The 24,173-nt window shown below is 68.9% G+C and overlaps 5 protein-coding genes across 5 annotated transcripts; 2 read left to right on the top strand and 3 right to left on the bottom strand.

Moving 5' to 3' along the window:
• Positions 1-162: 162 nt before the first annotated feature.
• Positions 163-6,198, top strand: CHLNCDRAFT_144425 (hypothetical protein; the record flags this gene model as incomplete). The annotated part of the gene is made up of 12 exons (XM_005848674.1): positions 163-264; positions 376-582; positions 750-1,343; positions 1,454-2,012; positions 2,164-2,295; positions 2,413-3,971; positions 4,186-4,265; positions 4,474-4,786; positions 4,919-5,023; positions 5,182-5,229; positions 5,413-5,498; positions 5,724-6,198. The coding sequence occupies 12 exons, from the start codon at positions 163-165 to the stop codon at positions 6,196-6,198; spliced, it is 4,260 nt and encodes a 1,419-aa protein (XP_005848736.1).
• A 256-nt stretch (positions 6,199-6,454) lies between these two features.
• CHLNCDRAFT_144426 (hypothetical protein) lies at positions 6,455-11,950 on the bottom strand (the record flags this gene model as incomplete). The annotated part of the gene is made up of 8 exons (XM_005848882.1): positions 6,455-7,984; positions 8,274-8,402; positions 8,542-9,210; positions 9,391-9,717; positions 9,856-10,629; positions 10,724-11,369; positions 11,540-11,828; positions 11,917-11,950. The coding sequence occupies 8 exons, from the start codon at positions 11,948-11,950 to the stop codon at positions 6,455-6,457; spliced, it is 4,398 nt and encodes a 1,465-aa protein (XP_005848944.1).
• Positions 11,951-12,299: 349 nt separating this feature from the next.
• On the bottom strand, positions 12,300-16,087 carry CHLNCDRAFT_144427 (hypothetical protein; the record flags this gene model as incomplete). The annotated part of the gene is made up of 13 exons (XM_005848883.1): positions 12,300-12,469; positions 12,692-12,881; positions 13,068-13,131; positions 13,275-13,396; positions 13,589-13,709; positions 13,915-13,941; positions 14,141-14,253; positions 14,383-14,440; positions 14,717-14,865; positions 14,979-15,046; positions 15,154-15,291; positions 15,463-15,763; positions 15,923-16,087. 13 exons carry the CDS (start codon positions 16,085-16,087, stop codon positions 12,300-12,302), a joined length of 1,686 nt encoding a protein of 561 aa, XP_005848945.1.
• Positions 16,088-16,518: 431 nt separating this feature from the next.
• CHLNCDRAFT_144428 (hypothetical protein) lies at positions 16,519-17,958 on the bottom strand (the record flags this gene model as incomplete). The annotated part of the gene is made up of 6 exons (XM_005848884.1): positions 16,519-16,578; positions 16,761-16,869; positions 17,123-17,211; positions 17,351-17,404; positions 17,549-17,632; positions 17,827-17,958. The coding sequence occupies 6 exons, from the start codon at positions 17,956-17,958 to the stop codon at positions 16,519-16,521; spliced, it is 528 nt and encodes a 175-aa protein (XP_005848946.1).
• A 626-nt stretch (positions 17,959-18,584) lies between these two features.
• On the top strand, positions 18,585-20,536 carry CHLNCDRAFT_34999 (hypothetical protein; the record flags this gene model as incomplete). The annotated part of the gene is made up of 4 exons (XM_005848675.1): positions 18,585-18,953; positions 19,186-19,293; positions 19,579-19,800; positions 20,069-20,536. Exons 1-4 carry the CDS (start codon positions 18,609-18,611, stop codon positions 20,534-20,536), a joined length of 1,143 nt encoding a protein of 380 aa, XP_005848737.1. The 5' UTR covers positions 18,585-18,608.
• Positions 20,537-24,173: the final 3,637 nt, after the last annotated feature.

Below are 24,173 nucleotides of genomic sequence, written 5' to 3' on the forward strand. Positions count from 1 at the left end.
CTGGCGAGGGCTGCAGGGGGCTGCCCATTCAAGCCTTCAAGCGCAGCAGGCGAGCCATGCGAGCACCGAAAAAGCTGCAATGCAAGCCTCACGAGCATGATCATGCGTCCGGTGGCTGCTCGTGAAGGCAGCATGGCCTCCTAGTGCTGCGATCGGTCGGCAATGACCGCTCTGAATCCGGCGCTGAGCGACTTTGGCCAGCGGCAGGCCAACGAGAGGCAGCGGCTGCTTTCGCAGCTGGTGCAGCGGCTGGCAGGGGCGCAGGTGCGCGCGCCCGCCACCACCCGCCTCCCGCCACTGCTGCCTCCCGCCTCCAGCCCTGCACTGCCATACCGTTGGGCGCATCCTCCCTTGTCTTCACCTTACTTGCTGCAGCTGGGAGAAGAGCGGCATGGGGAGCTGCTGGAGGCGTGCCTGGCGGCGGTGCAGCACCAGCGGTTTGCAGACGCCAACCCTCGGCACGTCGCCGAGATGTATGAGCGGCTGGGGGAGCGGTTTGGCGAGAGCGCGCAGTTTGGCAAGCAGCGCGCTCTGCAGCTGCTGCAGAAGCAGCTGCTGGGACTGCAGCTGGACTCTTCGCAGGTAAGGAGGTCCCCTCGGCAGAGGTGCTGCCTGCCTGGGTGCTGCCAAGACAACACACACACACACACTCGACTCCTCCACATGCCAGTGAACTGACCACTCGCTTGTGGGTGCTACAAGCTGGGCGTTCCGGCTGACCTGCCCCACCTTGCCTGGCCCCCCTGCAGTACGACTTCCAGTACCGCCTGCTGTCCTTCCTGTACGCCGCCTCGCGGAACCCGCTGAGCGCCTCCTACGGCGGCAGCCCCCTGGTGGAGGCTTTGGAGCAGGCGGCGCGCACCGCTGTGGTGGGATCCCCCACCTACCTGACAGACGCGAGCAGCGACAGCTGGCAGGAGGAGCTGGCCGCCTACAGCCCCGGCAGCCGGCTGTCGGACTGGAGCCACCTGGATGCCGAGGAGCTCGAGGAGGAGCTGGCAGGGGAGCAGGCTGGACTGGCTGCCTTGCCCGGCAAGGCGGACGCCGGTGGCGACACAGGCGGCCCAGCGGCAGCGGCAGCAGCAGCAGCAGGGGCGCTCCTGCCGCAGGAGCGGGCACCGGGCAGCCCGGGCAGCCCTCCCTCGGCGGCAGCAGAGGCGCGGGCGCCTGCGCCGGGCGCGGGCGGGCGCCGGCTGGCGCCGCCGCCCTCGCCGGCGCGCCGCGAGTCGCCCTACACGCGGCACAGCCTGTCGGTGTGGATCGCCAGCAAGCAGAGCGGCGGGCAGCCGGCGCGGCTGCTGGAGCCGCGCCTGTGCTTCCACGAGAAGGAGCTTGCGCAGCAGGTGGGTGGGCGGGTGTTTTCTTTGGTCTCTTTTGGGAAGAGCGGTCAGGTGGTGGTGGACGGCTGGGTAGGGTTGGGCCCGCCCGATCGCCTCTCCTCCCCACGCCGCAGGTGGTTCACATGCTCAAGGGCGTGAGCAACCCCGGGCCCGCTTTCCAGCTGGATGCGTTGGGTGGCGGCGCATACACGCCCCGCCCTGGCGTGCACCTGCACAGCAGCAGCCAGGGCAGCGCGCGCGCGCTGCTGCAGCGTTTTGCTCGGGCCGGCACGGCGCTGCGCCGCGTGCAGTCCTTTTGCGCGGCGGTGCAGCAGGCGGGCGGCTCGCCAGGCTCTGCCTGGGCCAGCGGCAGCAGCGACGATGCAGCCGAGGCGCAGCGGCAGCTGCTGGCGCTGCCCACCGTGGCAGCCTTTGCCGCCGCGGTGGCGCAGCAGCAGCAGTGCCTGCAGCAGCAGCTGCTGGTGATTGAGGCCGCGCTGGCCAGCGGCGCGGCGCTCACGCTGCTGCAGCTGCAGCAGCGCACCGCCAGCATGGCGCAGCAGGCGGCCGTGCTGGAGCGCCTGGCGGCGCGGTGCTGCCGGCGACGGGCCAGCGCCGCCGAGACGGCGGCGGGGCTGCTGTCGGGGCTGCACGAGGCGCTGCAGGTGGAGCTGCTGCAGGCGCGGTCGCAAGGTGAGCTGCACAGCGGCGCTGCCGGAGCCGCCTGCTGGCATCGCCTTCTGCTACGTTTCTCGTTTTTCACTTGTTTCCCATGCCTGTGGCTCCTGACCTTCCCTCCCTCTCAATTTGCTCTGCTGTGTGTGCCCGTGCGCACCGCCTGCAGGCGGCGTCCTGGCTTCCATACTGCTCCGCATCTTCACCGCCGCCTGCCGCCCGCTGCTGGCCACGCTGCACGGCTGGCTGTACCGCGGCGTGCTGCACGACCCCTGGGCCGAATTCTTTGTGCGGGCCAGCGGTGAGGGGGCGAGGCACGCGCCAGGGCCGGCAAATGCCTGCGCTTGCACCTCTTGCCGCTGCCACCTGCTGAATTGCTGAGCGGCGGGCTGCTGCGCTGCCCGACCGATGCGTGCAGGCGCGGACATCCCCACAGACAGCCCTCGGTTTTGGTCTGAAGCCTACACGCTGCGCACGAGCAGCAGCGGCGGCGGTGCCGGCTGCGGCGTGACGGCGGCACCCTGCTTCCTGCTGCCCCTGGCGCCCAGCATCCTGGCCGCCGGCAAGGCCACCCTGCTCCTGCAGGCGTACAGCAGCTGGCGGCTAGCGGCGGCGGCGGCAGGCGCGGCGTGGCGCGAGGGCCCCGGCGGCAGCAGTACGGCGCTGCCGGCCGCGGCCGCTGCCGCTGCAGGCTTGGCAGAGTCCCCCAGCAAGCGGCGGCTGTCAGAGTATGGTGCCCTGGGCTTCGCCATCGCCGCTGGGCATCAGGAGGCGCAGCGGCAGCAGCCCTACGGCGTGCCGCCACCGGCGGCGCTGCAGCCGCGGGACGGCTTCGCACTTCTTGGCGAGGGCGCGCAGGACGAGCCTCTGCAGGAGCCGCCGCAGCTGCACCAGCAGCTGCTGCGAAACCTGGAAGCGCAGCTGCAGCAGCACATGGAGTTGGGAAGCGACATGCAGACGCGGCAAGCGCAGAGCCAGCACCAGCGCCAGCTGTTCAGCCAGGCAGGCAAAGCAGTCTCGGCAGGGGCGGGGGTCGAGGCTGGTGCTGACGACGCTGGCAGCAGCCAGAGCAGCGACAGCCACACGTGCTTGCAGGAGTGGCAGCCATCGGCCGCCGGCCTTGACCATTCCATGCTGCTGCCTGATGCCGACACTCTGCCAGCGCTGGTAGTGCTGCCTGCTTCGCCCGAGGGCCTGCCCGCAGCCCAAGAGGCTGTCATTCAGGCCGCGGCAGAGCCCTCGCCTGCCTCTGGAGCAGCGAACGGGGCGGAGCACGGACGGGCGCATGGCAGCAGCAGCAGCAGCCGCGGCAGGGGCAGCGTGCCGTCGATGGGGGACCGCATGCGGCAGGCAGCGGCGGCACGCGTGCGGCAGGCCACGTGCGCGGCGGCAGAGCAGCTGCCGCTGCTGCTCATCCCGCCGGCGCCGCTGGAAGCCATCTCAACCGCGGCTGCTGCCGCCGCGCGAGACGCCCGCAGCGGCGGCGCCTCGCCTGCCGATGCAGCTGCTGCGGCAGCTGAGCCGGAGGCCGTGGCGGCGGCAGCGACTTCGCAGTTTGAGAGCAGCAGCTGGCAGCAATACTACCAGCAAGTGTCGGCAGCGCTGGCGCAGCAACTGGATGTGCTGGACTGCCTCGGCGGCGGCGGCGGCGGCAGCGGCAGCCGGCAGCGGCAGCTGGCCAGCAGCTACGGCGTACCGCTGGGCCTGCCGGCGTACAGTGGCAACCCGTCAGAGCAGCTGTGGGGCCGCGACGGCGGCGCTTCAGCCCGCGCAGCCGCCGGTACCGGTACCGCCACCTCGCCAGCGGCGCCCGGCCTGCAGGTCTGGCAGCAACCGCTGCAGCCGCAGCTGGCGGCAGAGGCGCCGCCGCTGCAGGTGCTGCTGCAGCACAGCCTGCTGCAGCCGGTGCAGGCGCAGGTGGAGGCGGCCAGCAGCTCGCTGTGCTCCTCGCTGCTACGACACGGCCTGCTGCGCCAGGTGGGCTGATTGCAGTGCTGATTGCTGATGGATGAATCAGTGGGATGCTTGGGCCAGGCAGGGACCTGCGGCCCTGCGCCTGCCGCCCAGCAGCGCCCCGCCGAGCCTCCCCAGCTTGCTTGCAAGCAGGGACGAGTGCTTGGCGGGGCATGTGCAGGTGGCTTGACGTTTCGGGCCCCCCCATCCTCTTCCCTTGTGTGCGGTTCGCCTGCAGCTGGCCGCCCTGCGGGACACCTACCTCCTCGGCTCGCCCCTGCTGGAGCCCTTTGTCAGCTTCCTGCTGCGCCGCATCAGGTGGGTGGTTGGGTGGGCGGGTCACCGCCGGGGGCGGGTGGCAGCGGGGATGTCGGTGTGTGGTCGGCGGACCGGGGCGTGGTCATGATATGCGGGGCTCGGGAGCATGCGTACCACCACACCACCACACCAGCGGCACCCAACTGACAGAACTCCAACAACAACACATGCATCACCCCAGCACCTTGCCCCTCCCTCCCCCTTGCAGCACCACGGGCGGCGGCATGGACCGGGTGTCCGAGTTTGAGCTGAACGCGTCACTGCAGGATGCTTTGGTGGCTGGTGGCAAGGCCCACCTCCGCGCCTCTGCCCAGATCCTGCCCGCCGCCGCTGCGCCCGGTGCCGGCCCCGGAGCGGCGCGCGGCGGCGGGGCTGCCGCGGCCGCGGCGGCAGGCGTGGTGCCGCGGGTGCAGCAGCTGGCGCGGCTGCGGCTACGGGTGGAGCCAGGGTGGCCGCTGTCGCTGGTGGTGGGGGAGGAAATGCTGGAGCAGTACAATGCGGTACTGGTACTGCTGCTGCAGGTGGGTGTCTGGTTTGCGGGTGGCAGGGTGCTTCCGCTTGCTTGCTGAAGTGGGGTGCGCCTACGTCCTAAAGGTTTCTAAGATCAAAGCTTCGGGAAAGACGATCATCATGCCACTGCCACTGTCCTGCAGCTGCGCTGGGTGAAGCAGTCGCTGCAGGCGGTGCGGTACACGGGGTGGAAGGCGGGGCGGCGCGGCACCCAGTGCGCCGCCGCCCGCGACGGCCTGCAGCATCAGGTGCGCGGTTCAGCGCTGCCTTGCTCTCCTCCTGCCTCTCCTGTCCTTGGCCTTGTTCCTGCCTTCAGCAGGGCCGGTCGCTCGCTGCTCTCGTTGGCCTGCTGCCTGTCTGTACCAGCTTGAAAGACTGTACCGCCACTGTACCGCATGTACTGCAGATGGTACACCTGGTGGATGCGGTGCTGCAGTACACCACAGACCGCGTGGTTGCGGCGGGCGCCTGGCTGGAGCAGGCACGCAGCGGCCGGGGGCATGCCGCACCATGGCTTATGGCAGCACCACAGTGTGCTTCCCGCCAAGCCTGAGCTGTCGTCGCCTGCTTCGAGCGCTCGCCAGCCGCAGAGCCGCTCTCCCGCCTGACCCTGCCGCCACTGCCGCTGCCGCTGCAGGCTGTGGAGGGCTGCACCTCCCTGGATCAGATGCACGCCTGCCGCAGCAAGTACCTGCGAGCGGTCACGCGGTACTGCCTGCTCAGGTGCGGCGGCAGCGCTTGCTGCTGGTGGACAGCCGGGCGGCCCTGTCCCCAGGCTGGAGCTTCTGCCAGGACGTGACCAGGAACCACTGTACAGCACAGCAGCTGCGGGGATGCTGAGACTCTCCTCCATCTCATGCTTTCCTCTTGCTTTGGTGTCCCTACTGCACCAGCCACCCATGCGACCCACCCACCCCAAGCCACCCCGCCTGCCATCCCTGGCTGCAGCTCCGAGGGCGTCACCCGGCTGGTGCACGAAGGCCTGCTTCACCTCCTCAATGCCTGCCTCCACTACTGCTCGCTGCGCCGGCAGGACGCGGCCGCCGCCGCCGCGCTGGCCGCCCTGGCCGAAGCCGGCGGTGAGGCGGCCGTGCTGCTTGCCGAGGGTCTGCACCCTGGGCAGCAGCAGCGGAGCAGCGCGGACGGCGACGATGAGGACGGCGGCGGCGGCGGCGAGGTTGCGGCGGCGGCCGCGGCGGCCGCGGGCCTGCCCTGGGCGGGTCGCCGCGCGGAGCTGCAGCGGCGGCGGGTGGACGCGGCGGAGCAGCTGGCGCGCCTGCGCCGCGAGTTTGCCAACCGCCAGCGCCTGCTGCTGCGCGTGCTGTCCACAAAGGCGGCGGAGGCGGGCAGCCACGCGGACGAGCTGCGCCAGCTGCTGGGCGCGCTGGACTACAACTGGCACTTCATGCACAGCATGACATAGCATGCACAGCATGACATAGCATGCACAGCATGGCTCAGCACGCACAGCATGCCTGGCAGCACCGCACGGCATGGCTTGGAGTGGCACGCACATATGCCGGGGTGCAGGGGCGCCGTGTAACCATCGCGCGGGCGAAGAGACGCATTGCATGCCAGCCATACAGCAATTGCAATTAACTTTAGAATAGAGCGAATACAGGTGGCTGGGGTCTGCCTTCGCCGTCCCTCTGTGCCATCCCCTGCCCCATGCTGCCCTGTCACGCCGCAGCCACCACCACCCTGAACACCTCCTCCACCCGGCTGTTGTCGCCGAGATCCGCCGCCGGCGCAGACTGCAGCACCACAAGCGCCTCTCTGTGTCCCCCTGCCTGCTCCTGCCCTTGCTGCCCGTACGCTGCCGGTGCCGCGTGCAGCGTCATCTTGATGGCGGCCGCGCTGCCGCCATCCAGCTCGAACGCAGCACTGGAGGGCGCGACCCGCACCACCGCCGGCGCCAGGCTGCGCACCACAAACCGGCGTGGCTCGGCGTGGGGGCTGTGGTACCGCACCTTCTTGCTGGCTGCCTGGCCCCGCCCGAGGCGAACCTCAAACGTCCTGCTGACGACGGTGCTGCTGGAATCAAGCTGCACCAGCAGCAGCTCACCGGGCCGCTGCGGCGGTGCCACCGACAGCAGAAGCTCGCGCCGGCCAATCTGCGCTGGCTCAAAGCACAGCTCCAGCCCGCCGCCGCAGCTCCCTGCCGACGCGACCGCCTGCAGCTCCCCGTCGACGCAGCCCCGCTGCCGGCAGGCCACCTGTGCATGGCTGTTCAGCCCGGCAAGCGCTGGGAGGTACACACTGGTAGAGGCCGCGCTGCCCACGTCAGCAGCCAGGCGGACCGCCGGCAACCCATGTAGAAACACCTCCCACACCTCTGCTGGGCAGCCCCAGCCGCTGCTGCCGGCGCCGCCGCTGATGCTGCCGCCGCCGCTGCTGCTGCCGCTGCTGCTCCCTGCAGCACCAGCATGGATCCCCAGCAGGAAGCGGCGGACAGTGCCTCGCGCAGGTGCCGGGCAGGACAGCAGCAGGCGCCCCTGCTGCACCATCGTGGAGATGTCAGGGCTGCTGGCCACACAGGCCAGGGCGCCGCCGCCCAGCAGCCTGCCTGCACCCGGCAAGCTGGCCAGCTCCACGGCGTGCACCGCTGGCGCTGCCGGTGCACTGCCTGCTGCCGGGCAGTACAGTCGCAGCGTGCGATCGACCGCCGGCGCCGCGGGCAGCACGGCCGCCACTCGGTAGGTGGCTGCAAGCTCCGGCGCTGCTGCCCCGGCTACAACCGCTGCTGCTGTATGTATGCTGGGGGAGGATGCTGGGGGGCTGGAGCCCCAGCGCCGGATGCCGATGGCATGCCACTGTACCGTGCCGCCTCCCGGAAGCTCTTCCCGCCGCTGCCGCTCGTTTCTGTCTGCCTCAAAGAGCAGGCCGTTGCAGAGCTTGAAGCGCAGCAGGCAAGCCTCATTCGCAGCCAGCTTGAAGCAGGCCCCGGTGATGACCCGGAGGCTGCAGCCGTGCTGTGCCTGCTGGGCTGCCAGGCCTGCCAGCGTGGCTGCCGGTGCCAGCGCCCTCCACTCTGCCTCATCTGCCACCAGGCTGAGCGCAGGCACCTGCCTGCTGCTGCTGCTGCTACTGCCTTCTGCAGCCTGGTTGTTGCCGGGCCCAACCGACAGCTCAAACCAGGCCTCCTGGCTGCCGCTGTTCACAAACACGCCCTCAAACGCGGCAACCTCCCGGGGACCAGCGCACAGCACCTGCAGCAGGGGCGGTGCCTGCCGGCATTCAGCAACCACAGCAGAGGCAGCAGTGCAGTGGGTCACGGGCATGGGCCCGGCCATGCAGCAATGCGAGCTGGGCCCTGCCAGCAAAGCCGCTCACCGCGGAAACAGGGAGCGGCGAGTGATGGGGCAAAGCCGGCCGGGTGCTGCATCTGTTGCCAGCCTCAGCCGCGCTCCCCAAGCCACCACCCAGGTCCAAGCGACGCCCCTGGCAGGAGAGCCGCAGCAGGAAGCTGCCCTGCAGCGCTGCCGAGCACAGTCGCACGCTGCCTGCTGCTCCATCCTGCCATGCAACAGCCTCCTCCTGGTCCTGCACTCGCACCCGCAGCACCGCCTCTGCTGCCGGCTGGCCCCGCCGCAGCAGGTGGTGCAGCGGCATGCTGAGCGTGCCAACCTGCAAGCACATGGAAGGATGGCGGCGGGCTGTCAGCAACTGCCAGAGCCTGAATCGCAATGACTAGCACCGCGCAGGCTGGTGGGTGCAGGGTCTGCTGCATTGTTTGCGTCTACGGCTTGGCAAGCAACCGACCCACCTGAAGTAGGCTGCTGCTGTCCCACACATCAATCTGCAGCTGCCTCTCAGCCAGGTAGTGCACAGCACGCAGGCGCTGCTGCTGCACAAGGCTGGCGGCGGCTTCCGGCGGCATGCCCTGGTCTGCCAGCTCCGCCAGCTGCCGCTGCAGTGCACCCGCATCCAGCAGCCGCAGAGGCAGCGCTGGCGCTGGTCCCTGGGCGCGGCTGCTGCTGGCAACGTGCTCGGGCAGCAGAGCAAGGAGCTGTGTGCCTTCTTGCTCAGCGCTGCAAGCCACGGGCTCCAGGCGCAAGGCTGCCGTCACGGTGGGCTGCCCATCGAAGAACCGATATGTGAAATGCATGCTGCCGGGCAGCTGGGCTCCTGCGGCCGCACCAGAAACCGCTGACGACTCAAAAGCCAGCAGCTGTAAGCTGGCCTCGGCACTGAGGAGCTCATCCGCCAGTTCGGAGCTCAGCACCTCACTTAGCTGGAGCCCTGTAAGCTCCGGCAGATTGCTCTCCGCCGCCGTGGCCTCTGCAGCCGCTGCGACCGCGGCCTGCGCTGCGCTGGCCCCCTCGGCAAATGCCACTGCCGCGCCCCGCCGCCTGGCCAGCTTGGCTGTGGGGCTGCCACTGTACAGCGCAGCCACCTCCTCCTTGCTGCGCTGCGCCGGCGCCTGTTGGGCCTGCTGCGGACGGCTGTGCAGACTGGGCTCCTGTGGATGCTGGTGCTTGTTTTCCTTCTGCACTGCTGCAGCATCGCATCGTGCCTGGATCTGCCAGGTTTGTACCGTCTCTTGGACAGCCAGAGGCCGACCCAGCTTGGCAGCAACTGCTGTAGCAGTGGCCTTGTGCAAGCCTGGCCCCACGCTGAGCAGCGTCTCAGCCTCCGATGCAGCCGTGGACATCTGCTGTCGCTGCCGCTCCTCGGCCTTCCGCGCAGCCGCCACGGCAGCCGCCGCTGGCCTGGCCGGAGGAGGCGCCAGGCTGCCCAGGGGACTAGCCGGCTGCCGCGGCTGCCGCAGCTGCACAGGGGCTGGCGGAGGCGGCCACACTGCCTGCCCAGGGGCATTATACAGCACCAAACTGATGGTAGGCGCCGCCGGGCTGCTCCTGTTGGTGCACTCGATCAGGCGCCGCCAGTCCAGCACTGGGCTGTGCCTCAGCCAGCGCCCAGGCCCACTGCGTAGCGCCAGCTGCAGGGAGGAGCAGGGATGCGGCTTGGATTGCAGCCCCAGCAGACACCTCAAAGGAGCGGCTTAGCGGCTTACTAACATCGGGAGAAAGCTGTTATCCGCATGTGCGCTCAACTGCGCAGTACCGCTGGCGCCCACCTGATGCGGTCCTTCAGCTACAGCCAGCTGGCTCCCACCGCTGCCGCCGAGGCAGCTGAAGGGCATCACAGCCGCCCACCCCAGCACCACTTCCCTGCTCAGGCCGTCGCCCTCCCCGCTGCTGCTGGTGGTGCTGTCGCTGGGGGCGCGGGCTGGTGGGTGCCGGCTGGGCTGCTGCAGCACCAGCTCCAGAACCACTGCCACAAAGCGGTCGGCAGGCAGCCAGGCCAGCGGAGCGTCCTGCCCCAGCACCAGGCAATGCTGCCCCCTGCACCCCTCCACCTGTTCCAGCGCCGCTGCGGTACACAGCACCGCAGGCCCCACAAACCGCCGCCCATTGTGCGCCGACACGCGCAGCAGCAGGCTGTGCTGCAGCTCTGCCAGAGGCAGCAGCAGCTTGTTGCCGGCTCCCGTGCCCCCTGCCGCGCCTCCGCTGCAGCCTGCAAGGGGCGGCGCGCCGTGCGCCTGGCGCCACAGCCCGGCCGCCTGCTTGCGCACGACGTCCAAGAAGCCGTCGGGAAGGTGCACGCTGAGCCCGGTCAGCACCACAGCGTGCACGTCGTGCAGGCAAGGCGGCGCCATCTGGCTGACGATGCCCAGCACACCCAGCGTGGCCTCCCCGCCGCCGCTGCCGCCGCTGCCGCCAGGGCTGCCATGCGCCGCGCCGCTGGCGAGCCTGCGCCGCTGCAGGCCGGGCACCACGTCCCGGCTGGACAGCAGGAAGTTGTCAGGCGCCAGCGGAGCCCAGGCGGCCGCCTCGGGGCACGCCTCAAACTGCAGGCAGGCAGGCAGGCAGGCACACAGACAGGCAGGCAGGCGGGTAAGGTTGGGAGGGCTGCATGTCGTGCGTGTGGGCGACACAAGAGACGAGCCCTGCAGGCTGGCTGGCCATGTCGCAAGCTCCGCCGCGTGCCTGGTAGTGTAGGCGGCACTCGGCTCCATCGGCCAGCAGCTGCGCTGGCGGCAGACGCTGCTCCGGCGGCAGCAGCGCGTGCAGCAGCAGGTATCGGGGGCTGCCCGCGAAGACCGGCACGCACAGCTGGCCGCCGGCGCCCAGCTGGACAGCCATGATGCCGCGTCGCAGCGGCGCGCCATTTCCGGCTGCCTGCGGCGGTACAGGGTCCGTCTGTGCCTGGCCCGGCAGCAGGCAGCAAAAGGCGCTCGTGCCAGCTGGCCCCGCCACCTTAGCTGGCGAGGCGAGGCCAGAGGCCGCTGCTCGCTGCGCTGCCGAAGGCCTGTCGCAGCAGGCGGCGCCGCCCGCCGCCAGAGCAGCAGCTGAGGGGAGCTGCAGAGGTACTGCACACCACCCCGCAGAGTACTCGCCGCATGCCACGCCGGCAGGGCCGCTGCGATCCACCAGCACCACCTCCACCACCGCCAGCAGCCCGCTGCCGCAGGCCAAGGCGCTGCCGCCGCCGTCGGCACTGGTTATGTCGGCGGCAGCAGAGCCGGTGATGGCGGCGCGTGTGTGCAGGTAGAGGGAGCTGCTGAGGTCGATATGGAATCCCCGCCGCCTGCAGGCACAGGCCGGCAGGGGCCGAGGTGAAGATTTGGGTGCTGGGCAAGCAGCAAACCAAGGCCCCGCCCTGTCGAAAGCAAAGTTCCCCAGCTGCCTTGCTTTCTAGGCCTGCAAATTCGAACGTAAACTTTAAAACAGCACAGGCGGCGTGGTTGCAGCACCCACCCCTTGCTGCGCCGCATGTCGTATTCCACCGCTGCGCTGTGGGCTGTGGGCCCGAAGAAGCAGCCTGCGGCCTCGTCGAAGAGATTCACCCCCACCCGCACATCAAAGGTGCGGTCGTCGGCTTGGAACAGCGGCATGCTTTCCAGAAAGGACAGCGTGAGGCGGTAGCCCGCTGCGGCGCTGTGCTGCTGGAGGGAGGCGGGTGCCGGGTGCGGCGCCGCGCGCGCCGCCTGCCGCAGCGCAAACCCCAGCCACTGCTGCTCCATGAGGCTCGGCGGCGGTGGCGGAGCTGCAGGGCAGGAGTTGGGGGCTGGGTGGGTGGTGGTGCTGGGGCGCCAGTGCGGCGGCGGGGGCGTGCTCCAGTCAGGGTGGCGCACCTGCAGCCTCGGAACGGGTGCACCCCTGGTCCATTTCTTGCTGGAAAACGCTGGGCTGTGCGCGAGACGCGGGGTTCGTCGCGACGACCGTTTCGTTGCTGCTCACTCCCGAGTACGGGCGGAGTGGCGCCCTGGCACAGCATACATGTGGCAATTGGAAAACGAAGCGGCAGGGAGGTCTCGCCTCGCAGAATGGCGCGGGCAATACAAGCGGCGCCCCGGTGGCGCCCAACTGGCGGGCGCCGGCGCCGCATCCATCCCCATTCTGCCTAGCACCCCTCTCTGCGGTGTCCCCCCCTGGTTTCCCTCGGGTTCCCCTTTCCCGAATTCTCGTCTCTAATGAAATGAATTGCACATAGTTGGCTCGCCCAACTTTTCGGCATTCACCACTCAAACTGTCCCACTCCGTCGGGCGCGTTAAAGTCGACGTGTATCCGGTCGTCCTTCAGCTCGTGCTCGCCCGCCACCTCAGACACGATCACGCCATCTATGCGCACCTTGTGCTCCCCCGACCGCGTGTCCTCCAGGGTGCGCGCCTCGATGACGCACTTCTCTGCAGGCGAACAAATATGCAGCAGGCCCCGCGGCGGGGTGGCGGAGGTGGACGGCAACACGGAAGGCAGGCAGGCAGGCAGGCAGGCTGGCTGGCTGGCTTGCAGGCACAGGCTGGCTGGCCAATTGAGTTGCCAAGCCACACGACGGATGCGGCAGCAGAAAGTTGAAGCTAAGCGCTGCCGGCCGTGGCGGGCTCCCTGCACGGCCCCAGCATCCCAACCTGCGCGCGTCACGGGCCAGGCGGTGTGATACACCTGCGAGAACTTGCCCTCGTGCAGGCCGTCTATGTTGAGCGGCTGGCAGTCGCAGCCCGCCACGCATCGGAACTCCACTATTCCCATGTGCTCATAGCTGCGCAGGTGCAACACGCCCACGTGCGTGGCGACGCCCTCCTCCATGGCCCCAGATTGCTGCAACGGCGGGGCGGGGGGGCAGGGCGACGCGGCAGTTCTCTGAGCGGCTCCCAAAGCACACGAGCGACGACGGCAGCGGCAGCGGCAGCCCGTCGGCGATGCAGAATGCAGTTCTGCGCAGGGGTCGGCAGAGCCAGCGCGAAACCAAGCGCCACATCAGCGCCACATCAGCCGCCAGCTTACCACGGCCCTGGCCGTGGCTGTGTTGATCTCGAACCGCAGCGTGGAGTTGGGCGTGGTGCCCACCCTGCAGGCCAGGCAGGCAGGGACGGGCCGCTCATTCAGGCTGCTGCATGAGCAAACGGCCGCTAGGCTGGCCTGGCTGGCGGGTGGGCTGGCAGCTACACCTGCGCAGAGCGGCAGCTACCCCTGCTGCAGCGCCCGCCTCACCAGCCCCACTTGGGCTTCTCCTTCGTCCCGTCGTTCATCCACTTGAACCCGCGGCTGGCCACCACATGTTCGCCAAACAGCTTGCCCACCAGGCACGAGTTGTTTATGTTTGGCCAGTTGTTCTGCAGGGCGCCAGCAGGGGTCGCCGTGAGCGCGGCGCGCCGCCAGCGCTGCGCAGCACCGGCGCGGCACGCACTGCCAGGGCTCAGGCCGCCAGCAGCCAGGCACCAGCCGAGGCGTCCGCCCCGGCCGCAGCAGGAGGATCGGATGAATCGCAGCAGTGTTACCGTAGCCGCCACAGCAGCCAGGCTCACCCGCAGCATGGGCGGCGGTAGGGGCGCCTGGCTCGCCTCCTCGTCTGTGTCGCTGAAGGGCCGGAGCGACAGATCCTCCAGCACCCGCCGCATGTACAGGATCACCATCTCAGCCAGATACCTGCGGTACCATCAGGGTGCCGCCAGGTTGGCAGCTGCACGTTTCAGGAGGGTGAGCCGGCGGCGAGCTGGCGCCCTTTTCGAGGCGTGGTTGCGAGGAGCAACGCATTGGACACATGGACACACTGGCCCGAGGCGGCAGGGCAGCAATACCAGCGACTGGCGGTGGGGCGCCAGAGCAGTGACGGCTGGCGCCGGGCCCCCACCTGTGTCCAACATCGTTGGGGTGGTTCCTGCGGGATGCAAGCGTTGCAGGGCAGGGACAACCAGATCAGGCGGTGCAGTGTTGGACATTGGACCAGCTGCCTGCCATCATGCCATCAGGTAAGGTGGTCGGCAGCAGCGGGCATGCTGCCTGGCGCAGCCTGCCAGCCCTGGATCCAGCACGAAGCGGCGCGGCGGGCGCAGCGGCGGCACCAGCGAGGCGCCCACCTGTCGTGGTGGAAGTAGGGCCAGGGCGCCTCTGCTGTGTAGTTGGGGCTGCCCTTGGCATACACCGCATCCCACAGCAGCGAGCGGTCGGAGACAAAGGGGAGGTGGTAATACTGCACACAGACAGAAGAGAAGTGGGCAAACAGCAGAGGGAGAAGCGGGGCAACCAGCAGAGACAAGGCGCAAGCAGCAGGGCAGGGCACGGCTGCCCAGGCAGGCAGGCGGGCGGGCAGGCAGCACACCTGCGAAAGCACCCCCAGCTCATCGTCACCACCCATCCGGTAGGGTATCTCTGCGCTCCTGCAGCAGGCGGGAGCGGGCGGCCAGAGGCCCAAGCCAGCGCGGCCTGATGACGCTGGCTACCTCTTTGCGTGCTGGCATGAGCAGAGAAAGGCGTGCCCAGCAAACCACCCCGCCCGTGTGTGGCAGCACGCCAGGGAGACTCCCAGGGGTGTTGCGGCCGCAGCGGGAGCGCCGCCCGGGTGCCTCCGACCCAGCAAAGGCAAGGGCAGGGCCAGGCAAGGGCAGGGCCAGGCAAGGGCAGGGCCAGGCAAGGGCAGGGCAGGGCCCGCTCACTCCATCCAGTCCAGGGCCCAGTAGCAGAAGATGACCTCCAGCAGCGGCGGCCGCCGGTCGTGCACCAGCAGCTTGCGGATGAGCCGCTCGTGCGCCCTCCGGATCGGCATGTCTCCCTTGTCGGGTCCGTCATTGGGGTTGAACTCCATCTGTGTCACACGCGCAGAGGGCAGCAGGCAGGGCCACGGGGGGGTGAGGGGATTAGAGCGGCAGCTGCAGCTGGAGGGAAGCATGCCGCAGGCGGGACCGGCCGGCCTCTCACCAGGACCAGGTCAGCATCAGGGGGCACGTGCCACTGGAGGCAGAGCGTGAAGTAATTGGAGGGCGTGGCTGCAGGGGGGGCGACAGGGGGCAGGTGGGTTGGGGCGCAGCCTGACTGCGCTTCATGCCTGCAGCAGCAGCCACCTGCAGGCATGCCTTCTGGCCTCGGGCCCCACCAGAAATGGCTTGGTTGAGGAACTTGTGCTGGGGGTGGGGGAAGGTGGCATTCATCCACTGGAAGACCAGGGCAGGCAGGTCGGTCTGGCCGCGGACGCTGGCGCCGTGCCCCCACGACACGCTGCCGCCAATGGACACTGCGCAAGCAGGCGGGCGCAGGGAGGGGGAGTGTACAGGCATGGGGTTGGCGGGCGGCTGAGCCAGCTGGTATGCTAAGACTTCAGGCAGCCCAGGGGAGCAGCGGTTCCCAGAGCCGGCGGCCTGCCTGGCCCCAACAGCAGCAGCCGCGGCGGCCCAGTCCCGCTCACCCACGGTGACGGCCTGGCCGGACAGCAGCTTTGTGAAGAAGCGGCGCATGCGGGACATGTCGCCGTAAGACACCAATCCCTTCAGAAGCTCGTGCTCCGGCAGTGAGGGCTCCCAGGGCGATGCCCGGAGCACCGCCAGCGGGTCGGGCAGCGAGGGCGCCTTGCCACCCTTGCCCCCGCCTGTGCCTGCCGTGGCTTGGGTGCTGCCGGTAGCCGCGGCTGCGTCTGGCGCTGGGCAGGGCTGCTGCTCTGGACATGGCTCGGGCTGCTGCGGCTCCGGGCATGCCGGGCACTCTGCGCACTGCTTGCAGGCAACAGCTGCTGGGCATGCTGGTGGGTCGGGGAGCGCCGCCGCCGCCGCCGCCGCCGCCGCCCCGCCTTTTCCGACACCTAAGGGCTGGTGCGTGCAGTTGCATGAGTTGCTGAGCCTGTAATGCGCCAGCCGCGAGCTGAGCCTCACCGACTTGCCCGCCGGGTGCAGCTCGGTGACCGCTATTGCGGCAAGGGTGGCGATTAACACGAGGCTGATGGTCACGGTGAATCCCAGCCTGCTCGTGCGCTCAGAACTCAGCTTCCAGCCTCCCTCAGCGCCGTTCGCACCGTTGTTCACCGCAAAATTGGCCATGACGGGCCACTGCCCCACCGGGCACTCTCAGCCACTCCCCAGAGTCAGATATACAGTGGATGGAACGCTGGGTGGGGCCAAGACAGGCGAATGAAAGCCGCCGGGGGCAGATGCGTCAGCCAAAGTAGCGGCACCGGGCGGGGCCACCAAGTGCCCTATCCCTGTCGCAGAGAATGCTGCATCTCATGCTCATTCGTGTGCATAGACAAGATGGGCTGGCTACTGCCTCCAGCAAAAAAGAGGTGCTCATAGTCCATGCCCCCACCCCAACCACCACAGGCAACCGCTTGTGCGCAGCAGCCAAGCTCGCAGCGACGGATCACCGCCTCTTTGCCCGCTGCCACTCTGCTTCACATCTAGGCATGTTACATTGCTGCAGCAGAATCGAGTGTCTGCCGCCAGGAGCAGCAGCACCAGCAGGTTTGCCGTTCTCAGCGGCTGGGGCGATCCAGGTCCACCAATTCAAGCTCAAACCACAGGCTCTTCCCAGCCTGCAATGCAGCGCAGGTGGAGTCCCACCGTGACCAGCATAAGCCGGCAAGTGGCACAATGGCTGGTCAGGAACGGGACCCTTGTGGCGAATACGCTGTCACACCGCCAGCCGGCCAGGCAAGCAGGCCTCTCCTGCTCCAACATGCATGCATTGGTCCAGCCCAGCACCCAGCAAGCTCACCAGCATGTTGTTGCAGTCCAGCAGCACCTCCTCCTCATCCACCTTCACAATCAGTGCCATGGCATTGTTGGACAGCTGCACCAGGTTGCCCTCCTTCACGCCGCCCTGGCTGCAGCAGTGGCACAGCGCAGCGCAGGGCAGGCAGGCGGGAGGGCAGGCAAGTGAGGCCTCCTCCACAAGGAGACGCAACACAAAGTGCGATGTTGTGACAAGGCGCAAAAGGACGGAAGCGGGGCACAGACTTATCGTCAGATGGAGTCCGCACCACCGTTTCCGTGCATCCTCTCCTTGCGTGCATGAGGGCCAGCGGCATGCCGGCCCCAGCCCAGCGCTGGCAGCCCCCCCAGCAGCAGCGCCCTCACTTCTTGTAGCGCCCCTCCAGGCGCTCCACCTCTGGGTGCTCGCGCGGCACCTTGAACATCAGCTCATCCTTCCACTCCCCGCCCTCCGCCTGCGGCACGTGTTGGAAAGCGTCCAACGTGCGGCCATACACGGTGCAGCAAGGGAGAGGCCCCGATCCAATGCGGCTACTGGTTGGCGCCGCTGCCGCAGCTACCGAGCCTGCTCAAGGTGCCGGCTGGCGAGCTCACCTTGACACGGGTGGCACCGCCCACCGCCAGGCCCCGCACCGCCTCGTCAAAAGCCTGCAGGCTCAGCGCGGCAGGCACAGCACAGCAGGCACAGCACAGAGTGCACGTGGGCCAGGGGAACAGCAGCCTCTGCCGCAGCAGCAGCGCCAGCAGCAGCCGAAGCAGCAAGTCCAGCAGCAGCAGGCATTGGCTGCCCACCTCGAACAGTCGGTTGCCCACGATGTCGCCGGCCCCCACCTCAAAGGTGGTGGGCTCCTCGCTCTGCTCGCTGCTCTCCAGCAGCTGCACATGGGGGAGCGGGGGGAGGAGCGCGGAGTGGGTGGAAAAAATTGGAGGCGATGTCAACATGGAGGAGTGTAGGTTGGGCAGGGCAATTGCAACAGGGAAACAGGGCAGCAGCTGCTCGCCCAGGGCGCACAGCAGTGCTGCAGCAACAGTGTCGCTGCAGCTTGCTGGCAGCCGAGCTGACGACCCACCTCGCCCTCGTCATTGTAGCACTTCCAGCTGAGGGTCACGATGTCGCCCTCCACCGCCACCAGCGGTGCGCTGGCGGCCTCGGCGCCTGCACGGCGAGGGAGGACACTGGCGGCGGCGTTTGGAAGCGCCATGCGGGGAAGGTGGCAGGACTATCGCCAGCGAAGTTGCCTGGCAGGGCCAAAGCAGCCAGACATGGGCAACCATCGATGCAGCTCACCTTCGATGTTGGCGCCGGCTGCTGCCAGGCGCCGTGATGGGAGCCAGGTTCGTCTGCTGGCAGCGGCGCTGTCGCGGTGCCGCAGTTCCTGCCGCAGCCGCCGCTGGCCCGGCGCAGCGGGCTGAGCGGGGGCCGCCAATGCCGCAGCCGCCCGACATTGCCATGTCGCTGCTGGGTGGGTGCGCAGAAGGGGAGCTGCCCAACCGCTGCACGCCCAAGCCGCCCGAGATGGCATGTTGGCGACGGTCATGCCGCCACCTGCTGCCTTAAACTTGAGAATGGGGTGCCCAGAGTGCGATGCAGTGGCGGGATGGCGCGATGGCGGCTGCAATGGCGCTCGGTCCGGTTTCTTTTCGTGCATGGGCCTTGGCCGCTCTGCTCATTTTGGCCTGGTGATTACCTCACGGCTGCACTCCGATGGCCGCCACACATCCTGCACGCTCTCCTTTGCCCTAAACTCGCCGCTTGTGCAGTGTGTGCGCTGGTCAGCAGCAAGTGCCTGTGAGCAGCCTTCTGTGCTCACCAATAGCGCCATTCGCGCGATACACACACCTTCCTAGCCACATGGAGCTTGCGGGATGGCCCTGCACGCTCGACACCCCCTGCTGCAGCGCCGGGTGGTGTCGAGGAGCGCCACCGCCCAGCAGAACGGCGTGGCTGCAACCGCGGCGGCCAGCAGCAGCATTTGGGGGGCGCAGAAGACGAGCGGGCGGACGGGTGACGGCTGAGGCCGGCAGCAATGGCGTGAATGGCTTCCACAGGCAGCAGCCCGCCCCAGCCATCATAGACCACCTGCAGCAGGACATTGCAGGACCGGCGGAGCAGCCGGGGGTGTGGACCAAGTTTGTGGCGGAGACGCTGCTGCCGACCAAGCAGGGCAAATTCCGCCTGCGGGGCTACCGCCACACGGTGCGCTGCTGCTTTGATCACCCCTGCCGGCGCCGCATGCAGCCGGTCAGCAGGGTGTGCGCGGCCTGGGCAGGCGCGTGTCGGCAGCAGCCCCGCCCTGTGCGTGCCGCCGCCACCGCCCGGCCTTCCCATCCTGCCGCCCCCGTGCACCGCTTTCGCTGCCTTTACCGCACGTGCCGTGCCGCATGCACCTCCCCGACCTGCCCTGCCTTGCCTTCTGCCCAACAAGCAGGTGGATGGCGGGCTCACCTACACCGAGCCGTCTGTCATCATCGCCGGCCAGCCAGAGGGCCTGGCAGACGTGCCGGTGCGGGTACACGACGCCTGCTTCACATCCGAGGTGCGCCCCAGGCGCTGCTGGGAGGCGATCATGCGGCCCCCTACGGGCGCCACATCCAGCAGCGCAGCGCCCGATGCATTGGCCGAAGCAGCCGTGCTACGTGCCGCCCCGTCATCCTTCCCCGCCGCCGCGCCGCTGCGTGCCGCCCCGTCATCCTTCCCCGCCGCCGCGCTGCCACCTCAGCTGGCTCGTGCCGCCGCCGCTGTACCTTGCCCCTGGCATGCCCGCCGCCCCTCCCGCCTGCCCTCCCCGACCCGCCTCGCCCCCGCGCCGCCGCCGCCGCAGGTGCTGGGCTCGCTCAAGTGCGACTGCCGGGAGCAGCTGGAGCTGGCCATGGACTTCATCCGGGACCACCCGCCCGGCATGGTGGTGTACCTGCAGCAGGAGGGGCGCGGCATCGGGCTGGCCAACAAGATCGCGGCCTACGCGCTGCAGGAGAAGGGTCTGGACACGGTGGACGCCAACCGCGCGCTGGGCCTGCCCGACGACTGCCGCGAGTACAGCGCGGTGCGCAGCTGGGGGCAGCGGGGGTGGGGTGGTGGTGGTGCTGGTGGTGGTGATGGGGTGGTGGTGGTGGTGGTGGTGGGGCCGCAGTTTTGGTGCTGCAGGCTGCACGCGGCCCTGCGCGCTTGCGCTGCCTCGCGAGCCCTGCCGCATGCCGCCCGCGTGCCAGCGAGCGCGTGCATCTTTATCTCCCATCGGTCAACCCCCCACCCCTCTCCCACATCTTCTGCCATCCTCCCTCTCTCCCTCCCTCCCTCTCCTGCCCCCGCAGGTGCGCCACATCCTGGCCGACCTGCGCGTCTCCTCCATCCGCCTCATGACCAACAACCCGCGCAAGCTGGCGGAGCTGGCGGGGCTGGGCATCCCGTTGACGGGGCGCATCCCGTGCCAGGTGCAGGCGCAGAAGTACAACGCGGCGTACCTCTCCTCCAAGCACCGCCGCATGGACCACCTGCTCAACCCGGCCATGTACAGCAGCGGCGACGAGGAGGCCGAGGAGCCGGCGGGGCAGTTCTGCTACTGGGACCACGAGGTGTGTGGGGCGGGGCGGCCTGCTGGTCTGGGCGGCGGGGAAGGAGAGTGGGCGCGGGGCTGGGGCGGGGAGGACTGGCGAAGGAGGTGCGCAGGTTCTGGGCCAGCGCTCGGCATGCCAGGGGCCTTGCCCGCAGGGCAGAGGAGCGCGGCTTGGCTGCAGGGCAGCCAGGCGCAATGCGTGGCCTGCCTGGGCGCGTGCGCCTGATGCGGTGCCTTGCCCGTGTGCAGGGGTCTGCCGGCAGAGCAGCGCAGCGCGGGGAATCGAACTCTGTCTGCCCGGCTGGCTTTGCAGGGCGAGCCAAGCAGCGCGGGCATCCCATTGGAGGCCCCGGTGCCGCTCCCCGAGGGGCTGGAGGAGGCGGTCAGCAGCAGCAGCAGCAGCAGCGGCAGCATTAGCTTGTTGTCAGCAGGTGGCTCGCGCATCGGCGGCGATGGCACGGGCAGCGGCGGCTGCGGCAGTGGCGCCAGCGCAAGCAGCGTGGACGCCTGAGGCGGGCGTCGCCTGCGCAAGGCACGGCAGCCCGCTGCACATCTGCCTACGTGTTTGGTGCAGCTGGCACGAGCAGGGTGGCCCTGCCCTGACGCTTATTTTATTCTTTTCATCCCCAGTTGTACCTACCCTTGAATTCGGAGCTCTCACATGGGCGCCAGAGAAGATACTTTGTGAGTCAATTCCTCCCTGCTCCTTTCCACCAAACCAACCGTCCTCTGTGCACCTCCCTCTGCTCAGCTTTCTGTGCTCCTCCCGCTTCCCTCCCCTTTTCCCCCGGTTGCTTCCATTGTTTCCCTCTGGTGCATCCATCCCGCACTGATCAAGGTGCAACCTTCACAAACGCGACAAGCCACACCCAGGGAGCAGCCGGAAAGAATGGTGGCAGAGCAGGAGGGAACCAGTGAGGTATTGCGTTCAAGGGAAACAAAATGGGACAGGATAGGAAAATTGCATCAAATCGTGCAGTGCTGGAGAGAGAAAGGATGCATTCAAAGTGCACACCATTTGTGTGATGCGAGGGCGTGCTGCTACTCTGCCGCCGGCTGCTGCTGCCGCCGCTGCTGCCGCTGCTGCTGCCTGAGCGCGCGATGCTTCTCCTCCTCCTGCTGCACCAGCTGCTGGCGCAGCGCGCCCAGCTTCTCCCGCACGCTGCCGCGGCTGCTCGCCTTCTGCTTGGACACCACGGGCCGCTCGCCCAGCGAGGCGCGGAAGGCGCTGTTCTGCGCCGCCAGCCGCTCCTCCATCTCCTTCCTGCTCTGCTGCAGCAGCTGCAGCAGCATGCACGGGTGCATGGAGGAGCCGCCTCAGCCGCCTCATTCAGCCACGTGCCACCCAGGCGATCCGGCACCCGACAAGCCTGCCACCAGCGCATGCACCGCCGGCTGCCCGGCAGGCCAAGCACGCGCCCCACACCCGTCCCCAGCAGCAGCATACTCGAGCGGCCCATGCCGCAGGCAGGCGGCAGCCCACCTTGAGGAGCGCCAGGCAGGAGCAGGAGGAGACGGCCTGCTGGCCGGGCGCCTTGTAGCGAATGGCGCCAGGCCCCAGCTCAACAATCTCTAGATCATCAGACACGATGCACACCTGCAGAGTGCCAGCAGCGCAGCCACGGTTCGCCGCGGCGGGGAGGGCAGGGGGCACGGGCCGGCACGCGCAGCCTGCCCACGCACAGGCAGGGCTCGGCAGGCCAGGGGGCAGCGCAGGACATTGAACATGCCCACATGCGGCTGCCCACCCACCTTCTGCACACCCTGGTCTATATATTCCTGGGCCTTGATCAGGATGAGGGAGTCGGCCTCCATCGTGCTGGTGAAGCTGACTGCGCAACGAGGGGCGTGAGGGACACACACGCAGAGGAACACACGCATGTGCACGCACCGTGGGCCGCTCCGCTGGTGGGCGTGGGCAGCGCAGGCGGCTCGCGGCGCGGCAGCACAAAAAAGCACCCGGCGGGCCCCGTTGAGCTGCGTGGCGGAGCCCGCGGGCGGGCGGGGCGCCTGCACCCCCTCACCGATCATGCCCAGCCTGTTGTGCTCCGAGCAGAAGCCCGCCCGCATGGCGTCCAGCACGATGTGGACGTACATGCCCTTCTGGGCGCTGCGCAGGGCACGGCAGGAGGCGGGGGAGGCGGGCGTCAAGCCCTGTTTATACCGGGGCGTTGCGGCAGGGTGCGCTGGAAGCGTGGAGGCGTGGGGAAGGAAGCGCCCCATGCCCAGGGCCCGCACCTGTACACATCCAGCTGCCGCAGGAGGACCTCCCGGGCCGCCTCGAGGTGGCCGCCGCCAGGCCCCGCCTCTGCCGCCGCCATCAGCTCATCCACCTGCGGGTCGTAGCGCCGCATCTGCAGCAGGCGGCGGCGCATGGGGGGGTGGGGGGGCAGCACTTGGGGCCTGGCCAGAGCTGGCTGCAGCTGGCAGCGACGGGCATTTGGCTTGCCGGCGACTGGCTATGCCACACATACGATTCGGTACTCTGGACCCTCCTGCCTCCCTCCCTCCCTCCTCCTGAGCAGTACCTGTCAGGTCCGCACTGCTGGTCAGCGGTATATGTACCGCTCCATGCCATACCGCCTCACCTTGTAAAGCACGTTGTAGCCGTCCACCAGCGTCACCCCGGTGGGCTGCTCCCCGGGCGCGGAGATGTTGGTGCCAAACATGGAGCAGAGGGTGAGGCGGTCCGACTTCTGCCGCCGCAGCTCCTCCTGCAGCCGCTCCCGCTCCTCCCGCTGCCTGCGGTGGGTCAAACATGCGCATTTTCATCTGTGAATTCAAGCAGGGACTGGGCAGGCGTGCCAAAGCTCCTGTGGCGCCCCTCCTCGCTGCCTCCCGCCGGGGCATCCAGCGGCAAAGCCAGGTGCTGCCGGCGTGGCAGCGCAGCAGACCCGGACAGCCTGCCTGCCGGCTTGCGGCCCCAGCGGGGAGGTGCCCACTCGCGCCGCGCCCCTGCACCCTCACCTCCTGTACTCCTCAGAATCCAGGCTCTCCTGGCGGAACGCCTGCGGTACTGGCGGCTTGCGGTACCCCGCAGTCTGCTGCCGCTCATACTCCTTGTTCTGCCGGGCCCAGCTGATCTGCTGGCGCACGGAGATGTTGATGGTGCTGTCCACGCGGCGAGGCGGCGGCGCGGGCCGCGGCGGGCCCTCCTCGTCGCTGCTGCTGCTGGCGCCGCCGTCGCGCGAGGCCGGCTTGCGGCGCTTCTTGCCGTCGCGAGCCAGCACCAGGGCTCGCAGCTCCCGCCCTCTGCGGCCGGGCTGCGGCCGCTGCTGGGGGGTGAGACAGCCCCTCAGCCTGCTGCCGCTAAGAATGCCGTGGCTCGGCCCCCTTCTCGCGCCTGCCGGCAGGCGGCAGGCGGCGCCCGCCGCCCACACGCGCGCCACACCGACCAGTCGTGGACGAGATGGGAGCGCGAGACGGGCTGCGGGTGCTCCAGGAGGCGAAGCGATTCGCCGTCAGGCCCAAGTGCCTGCAGGTGCTGCCAGCGAGGTGGCGGGGCAGTTGCTGAATGGATACACGGTTCAAAGACGCTGGTTCAACGCGGGAATGGACAGCCTGCTGCGGTGACCATCGCAGCTCAGCACACTCCATCGTTACAGGCGTGATCAGGCACAGTGTTGCGTTGTGTGAGAGCAGATGCCGCCCTTGTGGTAACACCGGAGCCGATGCTGCGTGCCTGTGTGTCGGCACGCTCCCCTTCCCACCGCTGCCTTGCGCCAGTCCAGCGAGCCCCAGGGCCTCGCAGCGCAGCCTTACCGAGGCGATCCATCACCAGCTGCCAGGCGGGCACCCGCCGCTCCCTCCTGCTCTTCACCGCCGGCGGCGTGGTAGCGGCGGCAGGCGGCCCGGCGGCAGTC

This window comes from Chlorella variabilis, assembly GCF_000147415.1.
Source record: "Chlorella variabilis unplaced genomic scaffold CHLNCscaffold_7, whole genome shotgun sequence".
Taxonomy (NCBI): domain Eukaryota; kingdom Viridiplantae; phylum Chlorophyta; class Trebouxiophyceae; order Chlorellales; family Chlorellaceae; genus Chlorella; species Chlorella variabilis.